General features: G+C 42.8%; 4 protein-coding genes and 2 non-coding genes across 6 annotated transcripts; all 6 read left to right on the forward strand.

Moving 5' to 3' along the window:
- The first annotated feature begins 8,232 nt into the window (after nt 1–8,232).
- On the forward strand, nt 8,233–8,821 carry LOC127782811 (auxin-induced protein 15A-like). The gene has a single exon (XM_052310076.1). It carries the CDS (start codon nt 8,325–8,327, stop codon nt 8,652–8,654), a length of 330 nt encoding a protein of 109 aa, XP_052166036.1. The 5' UTR covers nt 8,233–8,324; the 3' UTR covers nt 8,655–8,821.
- Nucleotides 8,822–10,960: 2,139 nt separating this feature from the next.
- Nucleotides 10,961–11,032, forward strand: TRNAG-UCC (transfer RNA glycine (anticodon UCC)). The gene has a single exon. It is a non-coding gene; the product is annotated as a tRNA-Gly (tRNA).
- A 1,214-nt stretch (nt 11,033–12,246) lies between these two features.
- On the forward strand, nt 12,247–12,318 carry TRNAG-UCC (transfer RNA glycine (anticodon UCC)). The gene has a single exon. It is a non-coding gene; the product is annotated as a tRNA-Gly (tRNA).
- A 2,021-nt stretch (nt 12,319–14,339) lies between these two features.
- On the forward strand, nt 14,340–14,648 carry LOC127782121 (auxin-induced protein 15A-like). The gene has a single exon (XM_052309195.1). The coding sequence runs from the start codon at nt 14,340–14,342 to the stop codon at nt 14,646–14,648; it is 309 nt and encodes a 102-aa protein (XP_052165155.1).
- Nucleotides 14,649–15,558: 910 nt separating this feature from the next.
- Nucleotides 15,559–18,613, forward strand: LOC127782120 (probable adenylate kinase 7, mitochondrial). Its single transcript, XM_052309194.1, has 4 exons — nt 15,559–16,030; nt 17,113–17,253; nt 17,400–17,651; nt 18,204–18,613. Exons 1-4 carry the CDS (start codon nt 15,671–15,673, stop codon nt 18,354–18,356), a joined length of 906 nt encoding a protein of 301 aa, XP_052165154.1. The 5' UTR covers nt 15,559–15,670; the 3' UTR covers nt 18,357–18,613.
- Nucleotides 18,614–19,260: 647 nt separating this feature from the next.
- On the forward strand, nt 19,261–23,571 carry LOC127782119 (COP9 signalosome complex subunit 3). The gene is made up of 11 exons (XM_052309193.1): nt 19,261–19,571; nt 19,698–19,819; nt 19,956–20,202; nt 20,285–20,342; nt 20,418–20,507; nt 21,469–21,531; nt 21,920–22,009; nt 22,203–22,361; nt 22,437–22,558; nt 23,108–23,180; nt 23,270–23,571. The coding sequence occupies exons 1-11, from the start codon at nt 19,384–19,386 to the stop codon at nt 23,336–23,338; spliced, it is 1,281 nt and encodes a 426-aa protein (XP_052165153.1). The 5' UTR covers nt 19,261–19,383; the 3' UTR covers nt 23,339–23,571.
- The last annotated feature ends 318 nt before the right edge of the window (nt 23,572–23,889 follow it).

Consider the following 23,889-nt stretch of genomic DNA (forward strand, 5'->3'; position numbering starts at 1 on the left):
TTTATTAAGCCTAATTAATCTATCATTAATATTTTTTTTTACTGTAGCACCAAATTGTCAAATCATGGGCAATTAGGCTTAAAAGACTTATCTCGCAAACTAGTCGCAATCTGTATAATTAGTTATTTTTTTAGTCTATTTTTAATACTTCATGCATGTGTTAAATGTTCGATGTGATGTGAAAAATTTTAGGGTGCGATATAAACATGCCTTTGTTTGTGTGTTCGCGGAATAAAAACTCATTGCCGCAATGTTTACATGCAAGAGTCAAACGTACATTCAAGTCAATTGACAAGTGTGGTTCAGTTGCCAACTTGCCATGTCCATTTGTCTGTCTGCGGATTCACGTTAGTACTACTACTAATATCAATGTGTTGAGATACACAAGGAAAAGGAAATTTTGGGGTCACATCGGACGTTTGACCGGATATCGAAAGGGATTTTTGGACATAAATGAAAAAACTAATTTCATAACTCGCCTGAAATCCACGAGACGAATCTTTTGAGCCTAATTAATCCGTCATTAGCACATGTAGGTTATTGTAGCACTTATGGCTAATCATGGACTAATTAGACTCAAAAGATTCGTCTCGTGATTTCTCCTCTAACTGCGCAATTAGTTTTTAAATTTATCTATATTTAATACTCTATGCATATATTCAAAGATTCGATGTGATGTTTTTTGGAAAAACTTTCTGTAAACTAAACAGGGCCTAAGATCCTTGAGAGGGGGCACTGTAGCACATGGTACAAAATGCGCTGTGTTCTTTTACTGCTGGGCAACATCGACGAGCATGGATAGCATTGATGAATCAAAGGATGGATTGGGAAGGGTTTTGCTGGCTGGCCGTTGGGATGGTCTATTCCAGGAGGCAGCTTGCCTAGAGCACACGGTTTCTTTGGAGGGTCCGGCTCCAGCTGCACTGCCAGCTTCACTCGATCACCGTGCCTCTGCCTCTGCTTGGTTTGTGTGCAAGCAGCAGCAGTAGAAGCAGCAGAGGCAGCACGCCGACGGCATGTGGCGTGCTCGGCCGGCCGCTCCGTCTCTTTCTTTTTTTCTCTCCTTTTTTTTGGTTGGGTTTCTTCGCTTTCACCGGCCTGGTCTCGCTGACCGGCCAGCACATCTGTGTGCTGTGCCTGTGCATTGTTTGAAATGAAATGAAATGCTGCTGCTATATGCCTGTAACCTGCTCCATCCGAAAAAAAAAAAAGACAAATCCTAAATTTTCGTGTCCAACTTTAACTGTCTGTCTTATATAAATTTTTTTATAGTTAGTATTTTTATTGTTGTTAGATGATAAAACATGATTAATATTTTATACATGATTTGTCTTTTTAATTTTTTTCATAATTTTTTCAAATAAGACGGACGGTTAAACGTTGGACACGGAAACCCATGGTCTGTCTCTTTTTTAGATGGAGGGAGTATTAGTTTTGTCCGACAGAAATTTCAAATCAGTAGCACTAGTAATCCATCCGTGTTTTTTTAAAAATCAAACATCAAACTTAGGTATATGTGTTTGGATATGCCTTCCGTCCCCTTTTTTTTTTAAAAAAAAGATTAACCCTAACTACGTATTTGGACATGACATAGAGCTAATATTAGAGCATGTTTGGTAGAACTCTAACTCTTAAATTTAGCTAAAGGAGTTGCGTTCGGAGTGGAGCTGTGAAACAGCCTAAACCTAGCTCCATCTCTATATTTTATTTTGTGAGAATGCTTTATCCAGCTTCATTCCCATTTTAGTTGGAGCTGAATTTGCTCCACCTCTAGGAGAGGTGGAGTTGTGCTAAACATGCTTTTTTTTTTTCTTTTTGAATGGAGGAAGTAATTCCGAATTTCTTTTGCCGGGCGGGTAGTAGCCATAAATTTCTAGAGTGAGTAATGGTTTTAAATTTAAGAGATTGTTTATTTCAGTCAGTGATAACTGACATAATCCGTGAACCTTCCAAACTGGAATAGTTTGCCGACAAATGAAGTAAGCCTGCCACCGCCGGCTTTTGAATACCGGTACGGTCGTATGGAGTATATGCATATGTAGCCGTAATAACTCGGGGAAAAAAAAGAGAACTTTGTAGGTCTCTTCTCATTTCAGATAATAGAAATGGAGGCCAAACCCTTGCTAAAAACAAAAGAACTCGGAATAAAATGCAGTGAAAATTTGAAATTGTTTTATTTTTCCTAATAATTCAGTGCTCTGCGCGACGTGTGGTACGGCCCGTGCGAGGATTTGGACATCATTGGTCGCATAAAATGCAGCTCAACTCGCGGTGCAGCTAGCCAAAACAATAAATGCACACATCCATCAACCGGCTGGTATGTCGGATCGCCGTCAGATGATCGATCGGATCCATCCCTGCCGTACATCTCTCTCTATGCATTGCCGTGGCAGCCAGCTTGCTGCATCGCACCATCCTTAACTGTTTTAGGAGTACTGCTACTGCAGCTTCAGGCTTGACGAAGATTTATGAACAGATCGAACGGTCGGCATGGCGAGGAATCAATGAAGGAAGCTAGCGCGAATCACGAGATACCCGCGCCCTGCGCTGCATGCGCGCATTCATTTCAACGACCTCGCCGGCGCTGTCGTCGGCGACGGTGGTCGCCCGGCCGGCGATGGCCCACAGCAGGAAGGGAGAGGGAAAGCAATAGTGGTGCGATGTAGGATTTAACAAATCGTTTGGGTGGGGTTGCCGCTATCCCGCATTTGGCGGTTATAATGAGGTATAACTATGGTTTTAGAAAACTGAAAAGATTACCGTACGTAATAATTATGATAACCGTATGGCTTTGTAATCCTGGGTGTTTTGGTAGAGTTATGGGTGCATAACCCCACCACCACCACCAGGGTTCGAATTATAATGCTCACAAATATTACACATATGTAAGTAAATTTTTAATAGGGTTTTAGTGAGATCAAGAACACGATGTTGATTTCCGTCTTTAGAGCATGTGTTAGGGGAACATATTCGCAAGAGTGTGAGCATGATGTTACGTGTATAGTGGTGTATGTGTGTGCGCATGTGCCGTGTAATCTTAAAACAAATACGGAGTACAATTTATCTTCTTTTCTTCTTTTCTTTTTTTTTGCATTGCCGAGTTGCTAAGCAAAGCGAAAGCAATGGTGTCTGAAAATGGCACGCGGGGAACACGTGTGTTGTGAGGGGATGAGAGATGAGGTGTCTGATGAGTCTGATCTGGGGGCCGGACCCCGGTCGGAGTTGGGTGGATCGACAGCTGGGCGTCATCTTGGGGCCCTACCTGTCACCTACTCCTCCTTCCTTCTTCAAGCAAGCAACCTCTCTGTCTTCTGTCTGCAGCGTCCATGCTCCATGTCCGGACTCCCTACTGGATTCATTGAACGCCCAACAGTGTCCGGACTCCTCATCACCTGAACCGAAAAAAAAAAGGCATATGCTTATGCTGTGTTTGGTTTCTGGTGTTGAAACTGGAGTAATTCTATCACATAAAACGAACGACTCGTTAACACATAAATAATTAAGTATTACTAATTATTTTGTTTTGAAAAGTAGATTAATATGATTCTTTAAAAGCAACTTTTATATATATAAAAAAATATGTACCGTTGAGTGTTTAGGAAGTTTATGCGGAAAACGAGAGATGTGAGTTACGAAAAGAATGTGTAAAACATATGAGTGTTTGAGATAAGAGGATTAGTGAAGATTGAAAAGAATATGTAAAATGAGATGAATTATTAGTGTATGATTAATTGATTATTATTTATTTTAAACTTCAAAAGAAATTAGTATGATTTTTTAAAAATAACTTTCATAAATAAAAAGTTTGTAAAAAAAACACCGTTTAATAGTTCAGGAAGCGTGCATGTAGAAATGAGAGACTTTTTTTTCACTCAATCTGCTTATGTCGAACGCACTCCATCAGTTCTAGAATTTGTTTTTTTCCCTCCCATTTATTCAAAATAAACCATTGCATCGGAGTTTATGAAAATAAAAGATAAATGCATTGGGAGTGGATAATGAGAAGAATAATTTCATTGAAATTTGATAAAGTGGGGGATACTATAGTTGTCGAGGGGTGACCCTCTCTAGCGGGAGGCTGTGAGGCCCCCCTTTGAGAGTTCGAACAGGAGCAGCGGGTGAGATTCGAGGATTTGGTGAGTGAAACTGTGTGTGATCTTGATCTCGGAGGCTCCTCCAAGACGATGAGACAAAAGAGATTTATACAGGTTCGGGCCGCTATGAAGCGTAATACCCTACTCCTGTGTGTATGATTCTTCTGTGCTTAGAAAGTCCCTGAATCCCTGGTATGCAAGCTAGGGTTAGACAAGCTTTGGCTCAGGGATCTTCAGTCCGATCCCCCCTCCTCGCTAGGCATGGTCCTCCTTTTATACTCTAAGGGGATACTACATGTGCTGCGAGTGCTACCTAGGGAGAAGGGAAAATATTCTCTATATTAATTACATGTCTTCTGCCTTAGCCTAGAAGCTATCTGCACGTCGGTTGCTACGCGGGGCCCATCAAATCATGCATGGCGCCCTTGTCATTCGTCATTTAATGGATGAGGACTTCCAGGTTCTCGTTCACACTAGAAAACGAGAACCCGGGTCAGTTCAGAGTGGTTGGACCAGCTCTGACTGGGGTAAGAGGCTGTGAAGCCCCTCATCATTATGATGGGATGGGACGGAGCACGTCGCTCGCCGCCTGACACACTGACAGGGCGGGGGTACACAGTCGCCGTCCCATCGGTCATTCAACCGGTCACAGACCGGTCAGATGCGCAGCACGCCGCATTAAATGTGGCATGACGCGGTTGCATAGACCGCTTTAAATGCAGTTAGGTGGGCGTTAGGCACGCCCACCTAACCCTGTACACGTGGGTTGATACGTGGAGGGGGTCAGGGAAGCTCGACCCCAAGCGAGGGCGGCCTCCTCCCTCTAGCTTGGAGGGGGCAGCCGCCGCTCCACCCCGGGCTCGACCCTCCTTGGGGGGAGCCACGTGGGTTTGGGGGCGGCCCAATCCCAAGCTAGGAGGGGGCAGCCGCCGCAACACCCGAGCTCGACTCCCCTCGGGGAGAGCCACGTGGGTTTGGGGGCGGCCCGACCCCAAGCTGGGAGGGGGCAGCCGCCACAACACCCCGGGCTCGACCCCCCTCGGGGAGAGCCACGTGGGTTTGAGGGTGGTCTCCTCCCTCTAGCTGGGTGGGGGTAGCCATCGCTCCACCCCGGGTTTGATCCCCCCTCGCGGGGAGCCACGTAGGTTTGAGGGCGGCCTCCTCCCTCTAGACGTGATATCCTCGGGCCTATATCATTGCCAATAGTATTTTTGGTTTTGTATTGGTATATGAGGGATGTGCGAAAAATGAAATTGTTTTGGTACAGAGGGAGTAAAATGCTAGTAGGTCAATTTGGTATTGAGTTTGGATTGACATGTTTCCTCAGCCCAATTCTCTTCTTCTTATTCTACTACTTAGTTGACAACCCAGTTCTGCTAGCGGCCTACAGCCATCTTTTTCATTGCTATTGGGCCTACATATCACGAGTACTTACTTTACGGCCCAGAATACGGTAGCCCACAATCTCCTACAGTCTCAACCTCAGAAAGTAAGGCCCGTCAAAGATTATGGGCCCCCACTACCTGTCATTGCGATTGTAACACAGTGAGGCCCAAAATGCAGTCAATACGGAGGCCCACGTCGGACGGGCCACACACACCATCCGTACAACACTTTTTCTCGGGTTTGGTCCCCGCTTTTTACAGAAGGTTTAGCACGTAGAAATAAAAACTTACGGCATGTTTGCTTTGCGGTCTTAAGTTGTCACAGTTTGTCACGTATGATTGAACAATTAGACAATTGCTTAGGCAGTTACAGTTCTAGCAAAATTCCCTCCAAACAAACAAGCCTCACGCGTTAATGACTCAGAGAGATATGACAAGACTCATGGCTGTGTCTTATGACATAAACCGGAGATGTAATTCATTTCCATTATCTTAAAAAAAAGAGAAATATGACAAGACTAGCTACACATACATGCATATTACATCATTAATCATTTTTAAATAATGGAAATGGATTAGATGTCCGGCATCTGTTATAAGACATACAATCATAAGTTTATATTAAAAAGAGATGAAATATAAAAACAAATAAAAAAGCTTCTACTTATACTTCACTTACTTATAAAGCTCGTTGATTGAAATCTGTGTTGTAGCTAGTTTCAAATATGTAGTTTGTTATTATCTCAATTCTTCTCTTTCAACTAAGTACAAATATGTGGCAACTAATATTAGCTTTCTTTCAACTATTTTTTTTTCCAAATTTCTACTAGCAATTAAGTGAGAAATAAACTACTCCCTCCGTTTCAAAATGTTTGACACCGTTGACTTTTTAGCACATGTTTGACCGTTCGTCTTATTAAAAAAAAATATAAAATATGTAAAACTATGTGTGTACATCAAAGTATATTTAACAATGAATCAAATGAAATGAAAAGAATAAATGATTACTTAAATTTTTTTAATAAGACAAATGGTCAAACACGTATTAAAAAGTTAATGGTGTAAAACATTTTAAAACGGATGGAGTATGAAATAGAGTTTAATTTTATACGTGTAGTGAGACTTACTGCATCTCTAGCGGTGAGCACGTCGTACGTACAAAAACCGATTATCCAACATTCATCACAAGGCGGCATATGCAAATTACAAGCATGTTGCAGGTTGCACAGGGCTGGCCGTACACTTCTACTGCTACCTCTGAATTCTCAGGACCATCCATGATCAAATTGATCGAGAGACATGCAGGTTAATTTCTCTGTGCCCACATGTACTCTCTGCAGATTCATTCAGGCCCAGACAAATAATCCCCTTTCCTGGTTTCCTCCATATTCTCCTCGATACCAAAACCATCCATCCATGAATCCATGTGAGATGTGATCTTGGAGCCCCCGGTTTTGGTATCCTCCAGCCGCTGTTAGCCTACAGTTTATTGCTCGAGAATTCTGGAGCATTCGGATATCGGGAGTGGATTCTGATTGCATGTTTTCTAAATGATTATAATTTTATTTAAAAAACCAATAAGTTACATATTACATTTCACAAACATGCATGTTAAAATTTAACTTCTACGAATTGCAACGGAAAAAAAAAACTATATGTAGTTAATGTATATCTGTACAAGTTAAATTCAACCTTATATATATTTGTATATCTTGTTGATTTTTTTTTATTTTCTTCATACTCATTTGAATGACATACAAATAACGAGGGGATGTATTAGAGTATAGAATAATTTCCCTACGGCTATCATTTCAGTATGCAGCCCATGTGTGCGTGTGTCTGAAAAATCCTAAATAATTCAGGCCAATTTGCACACGCCCAGCAAACAATTCAGGCTGCTAGCTATAGCTAGCTAGCTGACCGTCCAATCATTGCAGGATAGATGCCGTCGTCTTCTTGGAGAGCTCCATGATCGAGTGGCAGTAGAATCCCAGTGCGAGTGTCGTTGATGCGAGTGGCAGCCATGGTCCATGGTTGGTGGAGCTGCCTCTCGAGCGAGCGAGCTTGCTCACTGTGCAATGTACAATGCACTGTACTGTGTCATAGTTGCTGAACCCAGACATTGGCAGCTGGTCCAGGTTCGATCATCCATATGGATGCAGCTGCATTATATTCACGACCATGCCACATATGTAGGCACAACTACATAAGAACTTGTATGGTCCAATATATTGAGTACAAATGATTTAATAGTATAAACTACTTTATTTTTTCACTTAAAATTTATAAGTTTTTTTACACACACCTGCTATGTAACTTATATTATTTAACTGGTAATTGGTCATAACCAAAGTACATAGATTTTTTTAAATAATGATTAGAATTGAGCAGCAATCGTTCGACTGCAATGCGTCTCTCATGCGCATAAATGAGATCCAGTGACGGCATGAGCATGTCCCAATTAAATTGGATTAACTCTCAACCACGAAATTACTCGAAAGTGCTTTTTAATTTTCTATCCTTTTTGCACATCTATATACTACTAGTATATAGTGGCAGTATATACCGTAAAGTTCTCTCTCTCTTTTTATATTGCATGACCATGCATGCGTCCATGTGACATGTCCAGCTTGCCAACAAAGAAGCTAGGCTACTGCAGTGACGCTGATCGAGTGATCATCGAGCTCACGGCTCACCTATAAATAAGCAGCTTTGCCTCTCACCACTCTTCACTTCACTTCACTTCACTTCACTCTTCAGATTTCAGACAAACACATACAGCAGCATCACCAGCTCAGTTAATTGCAAGCAAGAATAAACAAGCTCGATCGATCACTGTGATAATATGGCGGGGAAGCTGTACCAGCTGATGTCGAGGATGCACCTGGCGAGGAGCCGGTCGTCGTCGTCGTCGGCGGCGACGGCGGCGGCGGCGGCGGCGGACGTGCCGAGGGGGCATTTCGCGGTGTACGTCGGCGAGAGGCGGAAGCGGTTCGTGATCCCGACGGCTTACCTGAAGCACCCGTCGTTCGTGCTGCTGCTGAAGCGGGTGGAGGAGGAGTTCGGCTTCGACTGCCACCGCTGCGGCGGCCTCACCATCCCCTGCGCCACCGAGGGCGACTTCGCCTCCTTCGTCGCCGGCGCCATCGCCTCCGACGACCACCACCACCACTAGCTCGCTGTTAATTAGTTAATTAGTAGCTTCTAGTTAATTAGCTAGCTATGACGGATTTTTGTGTTCTCTTTTCTTGTTGCTGAGGATTAATTGGAATCCTTCTTGCTGATGAGATCGTTCGTTGTACTACTTGTATGATAACATCATTTGATGGAAAGTTGTTGCCAATTTCGACCCATGTCCAAGTAATTTTTCAAGAATGTGGGGTCGGAGTCCAATTCTCCGAACCCCATGTTTCAACGTTTGCCCGAACTAAATCGGTGAAAAAAAAGAGAAAAAAAACAATCAGACAGAATGATACGGTCATTAACCTGGATACATACATCATTCCTACAGGATGGGGGAATAGAGTAATTTTCATCTTTCAGGATGCAGATAATCGAATAGGGAACTTAGCCCTCAAATAACCCAATCTGAAATTCGCTTCGACAGAGATTTAAACTCAAAAGCTTGGTGTGCTACTCAGGTCACTTACCACTAGGCTGCGTGCAATCTAGTTGGACTCTTCTCTGTACATGGAGAATTAAACAGACACAGAAATCCGGATTAATGGGATTATGTTTCATTTTTTTCTCTCTCATCGTTTAAGAACATCATCGTTTCAGCCGTCCTGAACATTTTGTCAGGCATCGTTGGATCTGCAAGAACGGAACAGAAGGTTCAGAGTGAAAAGAAGTGTTGGTGGGGTTCGGAGTTTTATTCTCGCGAACCCCTTTTCTCATCGTTTTTATGCACTAAGTCAATGCGAAAAATTATGAGAAATTTTTTTCAGAGGCTTTTTAGGGTCAGGTGTGAAAAACTGCTAGTCTGCAAGAACGTAGCAGAAGGATCAAATTTCAGAGTTAAATTTTGGCGATTCTTGGGGAAAAAAAACCTGTAGGGTGGGGGTTCGGAAAATGAAACTCCGAACCCCTAGTTTCCTTGTTTTCCCGATCGAGCTAAATCTATGTGAAATAACCATGGAATGGAAGAGACGTTAGAGTCTTAGAGACAGGGAGTATAGTGATTTTAACTCTCTATTAATACGAAGATACACAAATCCAATGCGTTGTGATTTCAACCTGCAAATAGCCGAGCTGGACACTGCGAGGAAAAGAGACTGAAATCCTGATGAACATGAGCTGCATGCATTCATAAACATCACTGTCCAGATTTGCATCGTACATTCAGAGCATTGGTTGAAAGCTTAAAATTGTGGGGGAGAGATAGAGAGAGAGAGTGAGACAGTCCTAGACTTGGTGCCCATCACAGAGCTTTCAAGACTGCACAGAGCACTGAATTTGCTGTGCTTTCCTGGATTCAGACTTCCGTATCATTTCCTGGTATACGGACGGATGAAATGAAACCGGATGCTAATTCATTATGCCGCGTGCAGCTAAATGATTATATATGTGTTTCAACTTGTCATTTTTTGTTACGGAGAGACAGCGGGTGCACTAGATGGTCAGAGTGCTGTTCCTGGAGAAAGAAGAATTCAGCAACAGTTGCATATGAAAGTAGCAGGCCTTATTATTTTCTCCGTTTTTCCCATTTAAAACAGGCATCATCAGTTAATAATTATGTAAAACAAAATATGGTCATCCGTTATGTATTAGGTTTGGTACCCCCAGCATTGATCCTATCCTAATAAAAAGAAGTTGCAGCAAAAATTGCTTATCAGCTATATGAGATACTTTTTGCAAGCTGATTTTTATGGCCCAAAACTTTACACCCCTGGATCTAAACACCTTCTAAACAGGGCCTGAAACTTTTTGGAGAGAGACAGATTGGGACAGTCTTAGACTTGGTGCCCATCACAGTGCTCTCAAGACAGCGCAGAGCACTGAATTTGCTGTACTTTTCCTGGATTCAGACTTCCGTATCATTTTCTGTTATACGGATGGATGAAACCGGATGCTAATTGATCATGCCGCGTGCAACTAAATGATTATATATGCTTCAACTTGGCATTTTTTTTAAGGACAGACACCGAGTGCACTAGATTGTCACTTTGTCAGAGTGCTGTTCCTGAACAAACAAGAATGGAGCAACAATCGCATATGAAAGTACTAGGCCTTGTTGCTTTTTTTTTCTTCCGTTTTTCCCATTTAAGTGCTCATCTGAAACACATGGTCTGTCTCATGCACAACTCATTGACGAAAAGATAGTCATCGGTTAATTATCTAAAAAAAAAGATACCCATCAATTATGCATTACTGCATTAGGTTCAGTACCTCAGCATTGATCCTCTTCTGACAAAAAGAAGTTGCACCAGAAATTAAAGATTTGTTGATAACATTGCAATTTTTTTAAATCTACCATAAGATGCGTTTGTAGTCCAACGGTTAGGATAATTGCCTTCCAAGCAATAGACCCGGGTTCGACTCCCGGCAAACGCACTTTTTTGGTACTGAAGTTTGAAAATTTAAACGAAACCGCTACATCTTGCAGGTTTTCGAACTTTTATTTGCACTGAAAGTTTAAAAAAATTAAACGAAATCACTTCATCTTACTGAAATTTATGACTTCGGTGTGTACTGACCAGGAACTGAGAATGAACTTTTAAATACAGCAACTTCCAGCAAACGCACTTTTTTGGTACTGAAGTTTGAAAATTTAAACGAAACCGCTTCATCTTGCAGGTTTTCGAACTTTTATTTGTACTGAAAGTTTAAAAATTTTAAACGAAATCGCTTCATCTTACTGAAATTTATGACTTCGGTGTGTACTGACCAGGAACTGAGAATGAACTTTTAAATACAGCAACTTCCAGATATTTCTCTGTTACAGTGTTACTATTATTGAGTTTGAACAACAAAACTTACAAAATACGGCCCGGCGAAAAGAAAAATAACTTACAAAATACGAGTACATGACAAATTGATAAGAGCAGACAACTCACCGATCTTCTCATTCAAGTTTCAGACTATCTGAACTTTCTGAAATCGTGTGAGATAGTTGTGCAGATGCTGAAGAAGCTCCTGTACAATGTGTACATTGGAACAATTTTTCAGCCAGCGTATGTGTAAACTACAAACTAGTCAAGCAAGAGGCGTCTTAAACTTCAGCGCGGTCATGCCTAACTTATTTTGAAATATTGGCCAAAATTCAACTTTGAACACCGCCAAATCAGGTCAAAGACTAACAAAAAAATGAACGAAAAGGAATACATTTCAAGGGGCAGCCTTCAAGCTGCTGCTCTCTTAACAGTATACAGAGTACTTAATAGACATCGCTGCCTGTCAGATTCAGACTTGCATCCATGACATAGAAATTAAGTGCTTCCTGTTCTCGGTTGACTTTTTCCACAGTGGACAGAAATTGTCAACTTCGAACTGAAACACATGCCTGCTGTTTGATTAAAACTGAAACATATGCAGCTAGCTCTTGAATCGAAAGACAAGCATAGGTGCCGTTGATGCTATTGTTCCCTATCCAGAGTCAAGAACTTTAATGGAAACACATGGGATGCATATTGCACATAAGCATAAGCTAAGTTTATTGTTCATATTAAGACGTGTACTTTATGAACTACTCCTACATCATCATAAAAAAGAACGAATTAAGATGCCCCACTGGTTGAATATTTGTTTTTCATTCAGATGTACGCATAGCGTTTGTAGTCCAACGGTTAGGATAATTGCCTTCCAAGCAATAGACCCGGGTTCGACTCCCGGCAAACGCATCTTTTTGTTAGCTGAATCTTTGGCAAACGACTTGGATTTGATCTCTGCATTTTCTAATTTGTTAAGCTCGATCTTTGGCCAACAACTCAGACTGCACATCTGCTTGTAATCCAGATTTCATCTTAGGACATTCTCTCTTTAGTTAGCTGAATCTTTGGCAAACAACTCAGATTTCATCTCTGCATTTCTTCTAATTTGTTAAGCTGGATCTTTGGACAACAACTCAGACTGCACATCTGCTTGTAATCTAGATTTCATCTTAGGACACTCTCTCTTTTGTTAAGCTGAATCTTTGGCCAACAATTCAGAATTCATCTCTGTTTTTCTTTTGTTGCATCTGCTCTTTTTTTTTTGGTTGCTCTTGTAATTTATATTTCATCTCTATTGTTTTATTCTTTTTTTGGTTGCACCTGATATTTTGTTGTTGTTGTTGTTCTTATAATTTAGATTTCATCTTAATATATATCCTTAGCTGATGCAAAGACCGGAAGTTATACTTCCTTTGTCCAACCTCAGTCTTTAACTTCAGTAATCGAACTTTGACTGAAAACAAATTGTTCAGCAAGAACCTCAAAGTCATAATTCACTGCACAATCATGCAACACAACCTCCCGATCCAAGATCTGCTTATGCAGTTATGCAACCCCAGTCATCACTGAGCCTACATCCGAACAAGTCTGTCAGGGAAATGTGCCGGATCATGTACTTGATCTCGGCAGCATGCCGCATGTTCTCTTGCAGTTGCAGCCATGATAGATTGATCGACACTGTCACTCATTTCGCGACGAGTCGCCTTAGCTGTCCGGCGATCGATCATGCGCAATTCTAGGCCACAGAAGAGCCAATACCATATTACCATGGTCAGGAAGCTGTGGGTGCCGAGCTGGATGATATCTTGATGCAGCAGATGTCCTCTGGGATGTAATGTACTACTGTGCCTGAACTCTGAACACCTCTGAAGATTATAGCCTTTTCAGTCTGAAATCTGAACATTTTGGCCTTCAAATTCAGAGATTTGGCTCCATTGATCCTCCATTTTCAGGTCCTAATGATTTGGTGGTCAAGCACATGAGGATGGATACCCATACGGCCATGTCTCTGAGTATTTGTACACGAGTTGAATTGAAATTTTGCACACTTGGGGGTCCATCTGCATGTCCACTTGTTGCAGCAGCAGCATGCTGGCTAAACAACAAGCATTTTCTCATGCAGCATGCCAAGTGAGCCGGTCTTGCTGTGACGTGAACGAACGGCCACCACCGGTTCTTTTTTTTATGCAGGATTTATATTGGAATGGCCATTGATATTGATATATTTTTCGTGTTTGTCGCGCGACGGGATATGCGTCTTGCGTGGATTTCATTAAAAAAGTACTAGTGTTTCTACTTTCTGCAAAAAGAAAAAGAAAAATCAGCAAACTACTGAACCCTGCACTGACATAGAACTGAAATAAAAAAATTCTTTCAGAAAATGATTGACTGAAAAATTAGACTATGACAATCGGTTAGTTAGGTATGTTATCTGAAATGCAAACATCAGAATTTGAAAAAGCACCAGGACTTCTCACAAGGGATGACATGAAAGCTCAACAAGAGTCCATTTTAGCAGCATATGTGGGCATGCTGATACAAGGGATTATAATCATTAAAAGTCCTCGTAGAAATCCAGTCTCATTCTAGTGAGAAAGGAACACATCAGAGAACCATCATGTGACACTGTCTCTTGGTCATCAGTCATCACCACGATAAACCTTGAGAAACACTTAATTCCATTTAGTCTTAACCCTGCACTAAAACGAGCACTATATATACGGCATCACCCTTGTCGACCTGCTGCAAAATTCAGAAGAATTCACATCGAAAATTCAGAGTTTCAGAGACTATAGTGCGCAGACAGACAGTTATCAGTTGCCGTAACTATCACTGTAGCAAATACTGCAAGGACGAGTTCAGACTGACATAGTGACAGTGAATCTGTGATCCAGTGAAGCTTAGCTGCAGCTGTGAGAGAGTGAGCTATAATGGGAGGCAAGCTGCAGCATCTCATGGAGAGGCTTCACCTGGCTGGGAAGGGCGGCGGCGGCGGCGGGGCGAGGGACGTGCCGAGGGGACACTTCGCGGTGTACGTCGGCGAGGCTCGGGCGAGGTTCGTGGTGCCGACGGCGTACCTGAGGCAGCCGGCGTTCGTGGCGCTGCTGAAGAGCGTGGAGGAGGAGTACGGCTTCGACCACTGCGGCGGCGGCGGCCTCACCATCCCCTGCTCCGAGCGCGACTTCGCCGCCCTCCTCGGCCGCCTCGCCTCCTCGCCGCCGCCGCCGTCGTGGCGTTGATCACGACGAGCTCATGACGATGACTTAGCACATCGATCGATGAATGGCTAGCTAGCCGTGTTCCTGTTCTTGGTTTCTTTCATCCACGGCAAACGTTGGAATTCGTAGGATTTTTCTATTTATTAGTGGCGGTAAGTGTAATTATGCAGCCATTGGTGTGCCAAATCAGCGCTTAATTTTTTAAGAGTGAATCAGCGCTTATTTGAAAAACATTTTAGGACTTGTTCATATGAATTTTACATGTTTTTTTAGGAATCAGTTCAATTCCCCCAAAAATTCTTTAAAATTCTTACATAAAAAAATTAAAACATTATAAAACAGTAATACTGTTCCAACGAAATAGCTAACCATGCTAACCTCATAATGGTACCTATGAGTATCGTGTATGGTACCATGATACTAGATCCAATACCGATACTGCGCTTACGTCACGCTACCGTTACCACACATAAGTTATTATGTTAGAATGGTACTTACTCCATCTACTTTTGATAGACATATTTTCAAATATGAAGAAATTACTTTTGATAGACATATTTCAATCCAACCACCTATTCTTTTAATGACTTTCTTGAATTTAATGCGTGACTCTCTATTCGTCCACACTGCATGGGCATCAAGAAATGTAAATATTAATGAATTGCTTGTTTATGTTTAAATAAATGATAAGTATAATTATTTATCCTTGGTCATTGTGCCTAGATGAAATATAACTATCAAAATTAGATAGAGGAAGTATATCGTTATGTATGCCCCTATGTAGTTTGCCCTCAGTTTTTATTTATGGGCCGGTCCATATCCGACACGCCGGCCCTTTTACTTCCCTTTGTTTTAAGGCCCACAACCATGTAGGCCCATGTGAAAGCCCTCTTCGCTTTTCTCTCCGAAGAAATGGCTCTCCTCTTCCTCTTCACCTCCACCACCCTCTCGTTCTCCTCCTCCTCCCCGCGCCGCCACGCGCTCGCATCGCATCCACCAGCGCCCAAAAACCCTACACCTGCAAACCCTAGCCGCCCGCGGTAATGGCCGGCGTCCTGCGGCTCGCCGGCGCCGCGCGGTCCCCACTGGCCCGCGCGCTGGCCCCCGCCGCACGGAGGATGGGGGCGTCGGCGGCGGCGGCTATGGAGGACGAGGCGTACTGGACCGAGTGGGAGGAGGAGGAGGAGAAGGCGAGGGCGCGGGAGTCCGCGCCCGTCGCGGAGATGTGCCCCACCGGCGGCGGCGGCGGCGGCGGTGGCCCGCAGTGGGTGGTGATGGGGAGGCCCGGGCCGCAGAAGCACGCCCACGCCGCCCGCCTCGCCGATGTGCTCGCCGTGCCGTACATCTCCATGGGGACGCTCGTCAGGCAGGAGCTCAGCCCGGCGTCCTCTCTCTACAAGAAGGTTCGCCCGCATTTCGCTCCAAGCCACCCGCTTCTTTATACGACTCTTTTTTTTTCCTCGATCGATGTTTCTGCGCTTCAATTTGTTGCGATTTGAGTTTGTCCCCTCGATTGATTTGGCGATCACATATTTTTTTCGCTTGATTATGTCGTTTCGAGTCGGAATCGCGCCACACATTTTGGAAGGTTTCTTTCTCCCAGCAATTTTGGAAACTTTTCTTGAGGCGAATCTCTAACTCTAATTTGAGCTTTTCCGCGATGCTTTTGCTCAATTAATCATAAAGTAGGCTAGATTCCTGCGTTTCCTGGCCACTCTTTGGGAGTGCTTCTGGAAATTTCTTGTCACATATCTTTGGATCATTACGAAATCTTCGATATTTGCCTCATGTTTTTCCGTAAGTCCGTAGCCACTACTTTTCACCAGAGCAAGCAAATCCATTATTTTTTCCTTATTCCCCACGAAATTGGCAAACCAAACAATTTCCGAGCGTTGTTTAACAGCATTATTACTCTTTGATTCTTCGATTTCTCTGGTGCTTGTAAATTATAATGGATCGCATGATGCTGAGAGAAAGGGAGTGTGGCGGCCATGTCCTGGTCAGCGTCCTCCCCTCTGCACGAATGGCTGCGGGGGCATCTCCGTAATTTGCTTGCGTCCACACGATGCCATGGGGGCAATTCGGGGATTCCACACAATTAGGGTTTCACGTCATAAAGTTTGGAACTTTCGATCTTGGAATCTTGTGGCGGGCGGCCGCCTGCTTTTGCAGGCTTCCCATTTTGCCCTCTTGTTGTACCTTCGTTTGGCTGGCTCTCCTGTAGCTTTCCCTGAACAGCTGGTAGTTCAGGTAGTATTCGGTAGAGCTTCTCAAGTTATCATCGCAGACAATGCCAAGTTGAGAACCATATGGCTTGGTTAATCAGCTAGTTGGGTAGAGCAGTTTGACAAGTTGAGAACCATTTCACAAGTGGGCAAAGATATATATTCTGAATGGAAATTTTGTGGCTTTGGGGATATGTTATACAACAAGTGTTTCAGGGTATTGGAATATGCTGAATTGTTTCTGCATTTGACATGGACAGATTGCAAATTCGGTGAATGAAGGGAAACTTGTGCCCGAGGACATTATATTTGGATTGCTGACGAAGCGTCTTGAGGAGGGATACAATAAGGGTGAAACTGGATTCATCCTTGATGGGATCCCACGCACTCATATGCAGGCGGTAAGTTCCTGTTTGCCTTGTCTGCTTGAACTAAATAACAAAGTTCTCGGTATCATGTAATTAGCATTGACATTAGATGTATTGAATTTAGTTATGTCCAACACAGTTACTAATTTCATTGATCTGTCTGTTTTCGAATGTTTCAGGAGATTCTCGATGAGATTGTGGATATCGACTTGGTTCTGAACTTCAAATGTGCTGATAACTGTTTTATGAAGAGGCGGTTTGGTGGTGACATCTGCCCCCACTGTGGACAGCTTTTTGATTTTAGCAAAACTGCGTCTTCAGACCGTAATCCAAGCCTTGGGAGCTGTACATGGCCTTCTCAGGTGCAGCATGCTGCAGTTTTAGGTCTGGAGGACTCGAGAATGGAGAAGATGCGTGCTTATGCTGAACAGGTATTTTCAGGCCACCCAAACTTATTAGGTCTATTACTAGCATTGATCTGATGAGCTTTGCATTGCACCATGCACCCAATGAGGCCTGCTTTATGTATCACCTGATTGCATACCTAGGGATGGCAATGGGTTGGGTTGGGTTGGGCACGGACGGAGCAGGAACATGCCCGACCCATAACCGAATGGGCCAAGGGAGAGATGGGGCCAAAAATCAGCCATAGATATACAAAACTTGGGTCGGGCATGGGTTACCCATGGGCAAAATAGAAAACCTGGCGGCACCCACTAAGGTCTTGGGTCTAGCGTGCCCCTGGGCAAAAAATCGAACCCATGCCCATCGGGCACAGCGCCCGCGGGTACCTGGATCCATGGGCAAGATTGCCAATTTGCCATCTATAAGCACACCCCTAAAAACTTGCATTTTCAGAAACAAGAAGTTTAAACTCTGAGAGGAATTGTGAGGCATGATACTAGTTCTTATGGAGTTCTCTAGCTTTGTTCTTGTAGTACAGTAACATGATAAACTCTAAATGTGAAACTCTCAATATGCAGACCAAGCTACTGGAAGACTACTACAGGAAACAGAGAAAACTTATGGAATTGAAGACATCAGCTCGCCCTGGAGAAACATGGCAGGGACTTGTCGCTGCCCTACATCTCCAGCATCTGGATGCATCCCCGACGCCGCACAAACTCACTATGTAAATATCGTTTGTGTGTTGTCTGAGAAAGATCAAAGAACTTGAGTCTAAGGATCTAGATTGTGATCCTAGCCTGCAACATATGTAGTATTCCTATCCTATGTTTGTGGGTTCTGACTTCTGAGGAGTCAGCCGGCTGTCATTTTTGTCTCTCTGTTTTCATAGATATAAATGTAAGCGATTTTGCGGACGCACTTATATGTTTGTAATGAAGAATACTGGACTTGCGAGTGCAAGTATACCAGCTTGTTTTCCTCCTTATCAGTTCTTCTATACTGTCTTGTTTACATAGATGATATATCGTATCTCCTGCTTTGATCTTAGTTCTTGAGTATTCCATCAGTGAAGCCGATGAAATCTTGGAAGCATCTGTAAGTTTTGGAAAAGAATACAGTTTCCTGTGTAATATCCATTTTTGCTAGGTCACCTGGGCACTGAGAATAGTTGTAAAACAGAGATTGTGGAGTGACTATCTGCATTCCAGTTTGGTAGCTGTTCATGATGAACCTCTGTTTCTATCTCAACTCATGGTGTTTTCTGATTGTGGACTGTTTGACCTCCAGTTTGGACTGTAGGAATTTCGTCAGTTTTTGTAAAACTTGCATTCACATGCAAGAGCTACACAGGAAATTGATGTACAGTTTCTCCATATATTGTCAGGCGAAACCACCTCCAGTCCAGTGAATTTATGATTCAAATGCACACGAGCATCTGCAAATTCAAACTTCTGTTTTGAATAACAAAAAAAAAAATCAAACTTCCTTTCGAAGCATATTTGGATTCGATTTTGTCAGATCACATCTGAATCTGCTACAAACGGCACAGATTACACCCCCCACTCAAACGGACGGTCCAGATCCCCGCACAAATAAATCGATCTCGCCATCAAAATCTCTCCGAATCCAACCAAACAGGTCGACGCGAAGAGGAAGCCGCAGCACAAGAAAACCAAACCCCAACCGCGGCGACGCGAACGGCAAGCAAAACCCCCACACTTCCCAGCGGCGGCGGCGGCGGTGACGGTGGCGGCGATGGAGACGGTGGAGACGCTGGTGGCGCACATCCAGGGCCTCTCCGGGAGCGGGGAGGAGCTGGCCCACCTCCACAACCTTCTCCGGCAGGCCGACGGCGAGCCCCTGCGCGCCCACTCCGCCGCCCTCCTCCCCTTCCTCGCCCAGCTCCACCCGAGCGCCCACTCCCTCGGCTTCCTCTACCTCCTGTGAGTCCCGTCCCCTTGATGCCGCCATCCGCGAAAACCCTAATCCCGTATGCTCGCCGAATCCAATCCGTCGCGCTAATCTACTTTTCCCCCACCTTGCGGGGGGTTGTTTCGTCCGTGATGCAGGGAGGCGTTCGCGTCTTCGGCTTCCAACCTGAGGGCGCAGGGCGGCGGGGACTTCCTGGTCACCATGGCCGATTTCCTCGTCTCCTGCTCGGCGGAGCAGATACGCTTGGCGCCTGATAAGTGTGCGTGCTGTTCAATGATCAAATCGAATCTATCTGATTCTGTCATGCATCGATTATTCGTTACTAGTACTAGAACATTATTCGTGGACTAAACATTCCACCTTTTTTTTCTTCGATTTGTATTTTGTATGTGCAGTTCTGAGTGTGTGTAGGGTGTTCAAGAATGAAGTCATGCAGCTCAACGCGCCGATTAGAGGGATTGCCCCTCTGCGGGCGGCAATCCGCAAGATTCAGACTTCGTCTGAAGAGCTGACCCCGATCCATGCGGATTACCTTCTCCTGTGCCTGCTCGCGAAGCAGTACAAGGCTGGCCTAAGCGTCCTGGAAGACGACATACTCGAAGTTGATCAGCCAAAGGACTTATTCCTCTATTGCTACTATGGGTATATGGACGAATGTGCTTTATCCTTTATGGTTTTTTAATATGTACCGTTTGTTTACTTAACGGTTTTCCTTCTCTTGCAGGGGAATGATATACATTGGGCTGAAGAAGTTCACTATAGCACTGGATTTTCTTCACAATGTGAGGCTTTAAACATGTTAATTTTGTGTTTGATGTTTAATGGTTCAGTGTTTACAATGTTATGCATTTTTACAGGCTGTTACCGCCCCAATGTCATCATTGAATGCTATTGCTGTTGAAGCTTACAAGAAATACATCCTAGTTTCGCTCATTCAGAATGGGCAGGTATGTTCACCACTTCCTGCTTTGCGTCCTCTGCTGCTTTAGTGTGTGGAATTGTGGGACTTTTAGGGAAAGCTTGTTTTTCCTTAGCTTTGACCAGCGATCTGGTGCTCTCTAATTGATATACACCAGCTCTGGCTAAGATAAGATTTGTGGTAAAACATATGTGATATATGGTTGAGAAATTCAGATACCATTGCTAGATAAAGGTGAGTCTATATTTATGGTAAGCTTGTGAAACAAAGTATAATGCATGTAATGATAGGAACATGTACACAGGTGATGAAAGATAAGTTTAGTCAACCTCTAATTCCAAGCTAATTGGGTACTGTCCTTTTTCCTGTGTTAATGGGATAATAGGCTGGATGCCTAGGTTTGCATCCGCTGAATTGTGATCACAATCTTAGTGTTGCCATCTTTAATTGGTCCAATATTTTGGCCTCTCAAATGAAAACAACTACGGTTTTGTAAATGGGTAAAAAATTGGCAGCAGAAAAGCAGTATGGTACCCAACTCATAGGGATCCAAATCCATAAGCAGGTGGTTTAACCTTGATAGACAGAGATATACTACTCTAGTTAGTTTATCACTACTAAATTTCTGATCATGCATTCTCTTCCCACTTCTTGTATCAGGATATTTAGTTTTCCTGAAAATGTCGAATTTGCACACGTGCACTCAGCTTTAGCTTCTGGTCTTTAATGAGAGCTCAGATCTCCTAAAATTTGTTATGTTGATAGATCATCCTGTGGTATAAGAACTGCCAGTTGAACTGATGTGGTATATAATCTTCATAATTATATTATGAGCTATAAGCTGGACATTTCTACATGTGCTCATCAAAAGATTTATTCTCTCCAATTTACTGGTTGCCCCTCCATAGCAATGCTAATAGGTTGTTATGTTCAATAGTTTATATAAAAAGGAGGATTACAAGCTGAGATTTATGCCATTTAAATGACAGGTTCCATCATTTCCAAAGTACACATCTTCAACTGCTCAAAGGAACCTCAAAAATCACGCTCAGGTATATTCAGGGAATCCTAGTTTCATCTGTCCCATGAAAGAATGTATGCTTGATAGTCGCATGCTGTTTAATGTAATGCTATAAGTGTTAGCCATGCCCCATGCTTTGTCTCATCGTTTGGTTTTTGATTCATTTTTGGCATGGTCAATGCTTTACATTCTTTTTTTGTTTTGCTGCATAGTTTGTTCTCAGTATCAAGTACATTTGTTTTACTCACTAGAGGCAATGCTCACATTTTTATGTTCTACGTTACCGTCTATGCCACCCTAGATATAAAGGCTAAATTTTGCTCTTGATGCAAGTTCATCCTTTTTAGTGTTTAACTGCATACACCCTTTTTAGGTTGCTTCTGAAGTCATTAGTGCTCTGCGCTGTTCTTTTATTTCAGGTTTATGTTGACCTGTCAACATGCTACAGCAAAGGTAACTACTCTGAATTAGAGGAGTATATCCAGCTGAATGCTGAGAAGTTTCAATCGGTGAGTATTTCCTTTGTCAGTTGCTTGAGCTGCCCTCCTTACTATATCTATTTCCTTATCAGGAACTGTACTTAAGTTGCTATCTACTTGACGTGCTACGCATTATTTTGTTGACAGTTCTGCATGGCAAACCCATTTGTTGATTTATCTGAACCACCTCCTTCCTTTCCTCTGTTTTTTTTTTCTTTTTCAGGACAACAACCTTGGACTTGTGAAGCAAGTGCTCTCCTCAATGTACAAGCGAAACATCCAGAGGTTGACACAGACCTACTTGACTCTTTCGCTTGAGGATATTGCCAGCTCTGTTCAACTTAAAACCCCGAAGGAGGCTGAGATGCATGTGCTTAGGATGGTAGGTGTTTTTTGCCCCATACAGTCTGATCACATTATCTGTACTATCACATATTTTTACTTTTTGCCAATCCAGATTGAAGATGGTGAGATCCATGCAACCATAAACCAGAAGGATGGGATGGTCAGCTTTCATGAAGATCCTGAGCAATATAAAAGCTGTGAGATGGTTGAGCATATTGACTCGTCTATTCAAAGGTATGTGTCTTCTGTTTACCACTCTTGACTGCTACGTATATCTTGGGCATGTACGCAAGGTGCCAAGAGAAGAGAATCAAGGACCCTTCGTGCTGCTCTTCAGCTCTTGGCACATTGCATGTAGCTTTCACTTACAAAAATCGTATCTAGTACAATATGCAACCTTATGATTTTGGAGAACTTCACTGAGGTATATCATGGCCAGAGGGCAACCTTGTTTGGTTTTCATACTCAGTTTCTGAGTTTACTCTTAGTTAAATTGGTGGCGTACTGGCTGTTTTTTTTAGATAATGGAAAATTTTACATTGCCGGCACACTAGGTGCACACAGCCTAATTTTTCAAATAAATCTAAAGAAGCATAAAAGTAAAACAGAAAAGAGAAGGGAATAAAGCAAAAGAAAAGAAGCTACCAATAACTTAGTCAGCATAACTGCATATCCTTCTAATAGTGCGCCACCCCTAAGCTGAGTTGGAAATTAATATGAATGAAACATTAATCGTTTTTGAGTTGTATCAGATGATTCAGTCTCAAAACATATGTATGTCAGGTTGATGGCTTTGTCCAAGAAGCTGTCTTCTATTGATGAGAACATCTCGTGCGATCCTGCATATTTAATGAAGGTTAGCTCAGATTTTCATCAGAAAGGTTTCAGCTTTTTTTTTTTCCTTGTCACTGCCCACTGTTTCCTAAGTTTATGGATTTGATGCAGACTGGAAGAGAGCGTGGTGGAAGATTCGATTACGATGACTTCGACTCAGTTCCGCACAAATATTTTTGAGACGACCTCTGCATTATGTGACTCGAGGTAGTACATTAGTCAAACTAGTTGTTCTCATGATTGCCAGTTTGATCCGTACATTCCGCCCATCAAAATTTAAACCCTGTAAATTCTGGCGTTAAAGAATGGTGCTTTTGAACCAGAGACTGAATCAGTTGGTAGTTTATTCAATCAGCTATCCTCTTGGATGCATTTTGCTGCAATTCATCCATTTTTCTGTGGAGTTCTTTTCCTTTTTGTTGTTGCTGTTCACGTGGGGTAAGGTTTGGCCATTGCAGCGAACTTCATATAAGGCCGAAGCTAACACTAATAATGATGACGTGGAAATTAATTCACGTTTGCATGATGCCTCAGGAAGGTTATGAGTTATGACTTCACAATGTGTGCTTCTGTACTTTTGTTAGCATGCAATTGCTACAGTCAGATAAACATTTTCACTCAAAATATGTCTACCTTAAGATGGTCTATAGAAAATATTTACATCTTTAATTGCAATTTTAGGACCTTAAGATGGTCTATATTATTTATATACTACCATATAGAAAATATTT

The sequence above is a fragment of the Oryza glaberrima genome, chromosome 8 (assembly GCF_000147395.1).
Source record: "Oryza glaberrima chromosome 8, OglaRS2, whole genome shotgun sequence".
Taxonomy (NCBI): domain Eukaryota; kingdom Viridiplantae; phylum Streptophyta; class Magnoliopsida; order Poales; family Poaceae; genus Oryza; species Oryza glaberrima.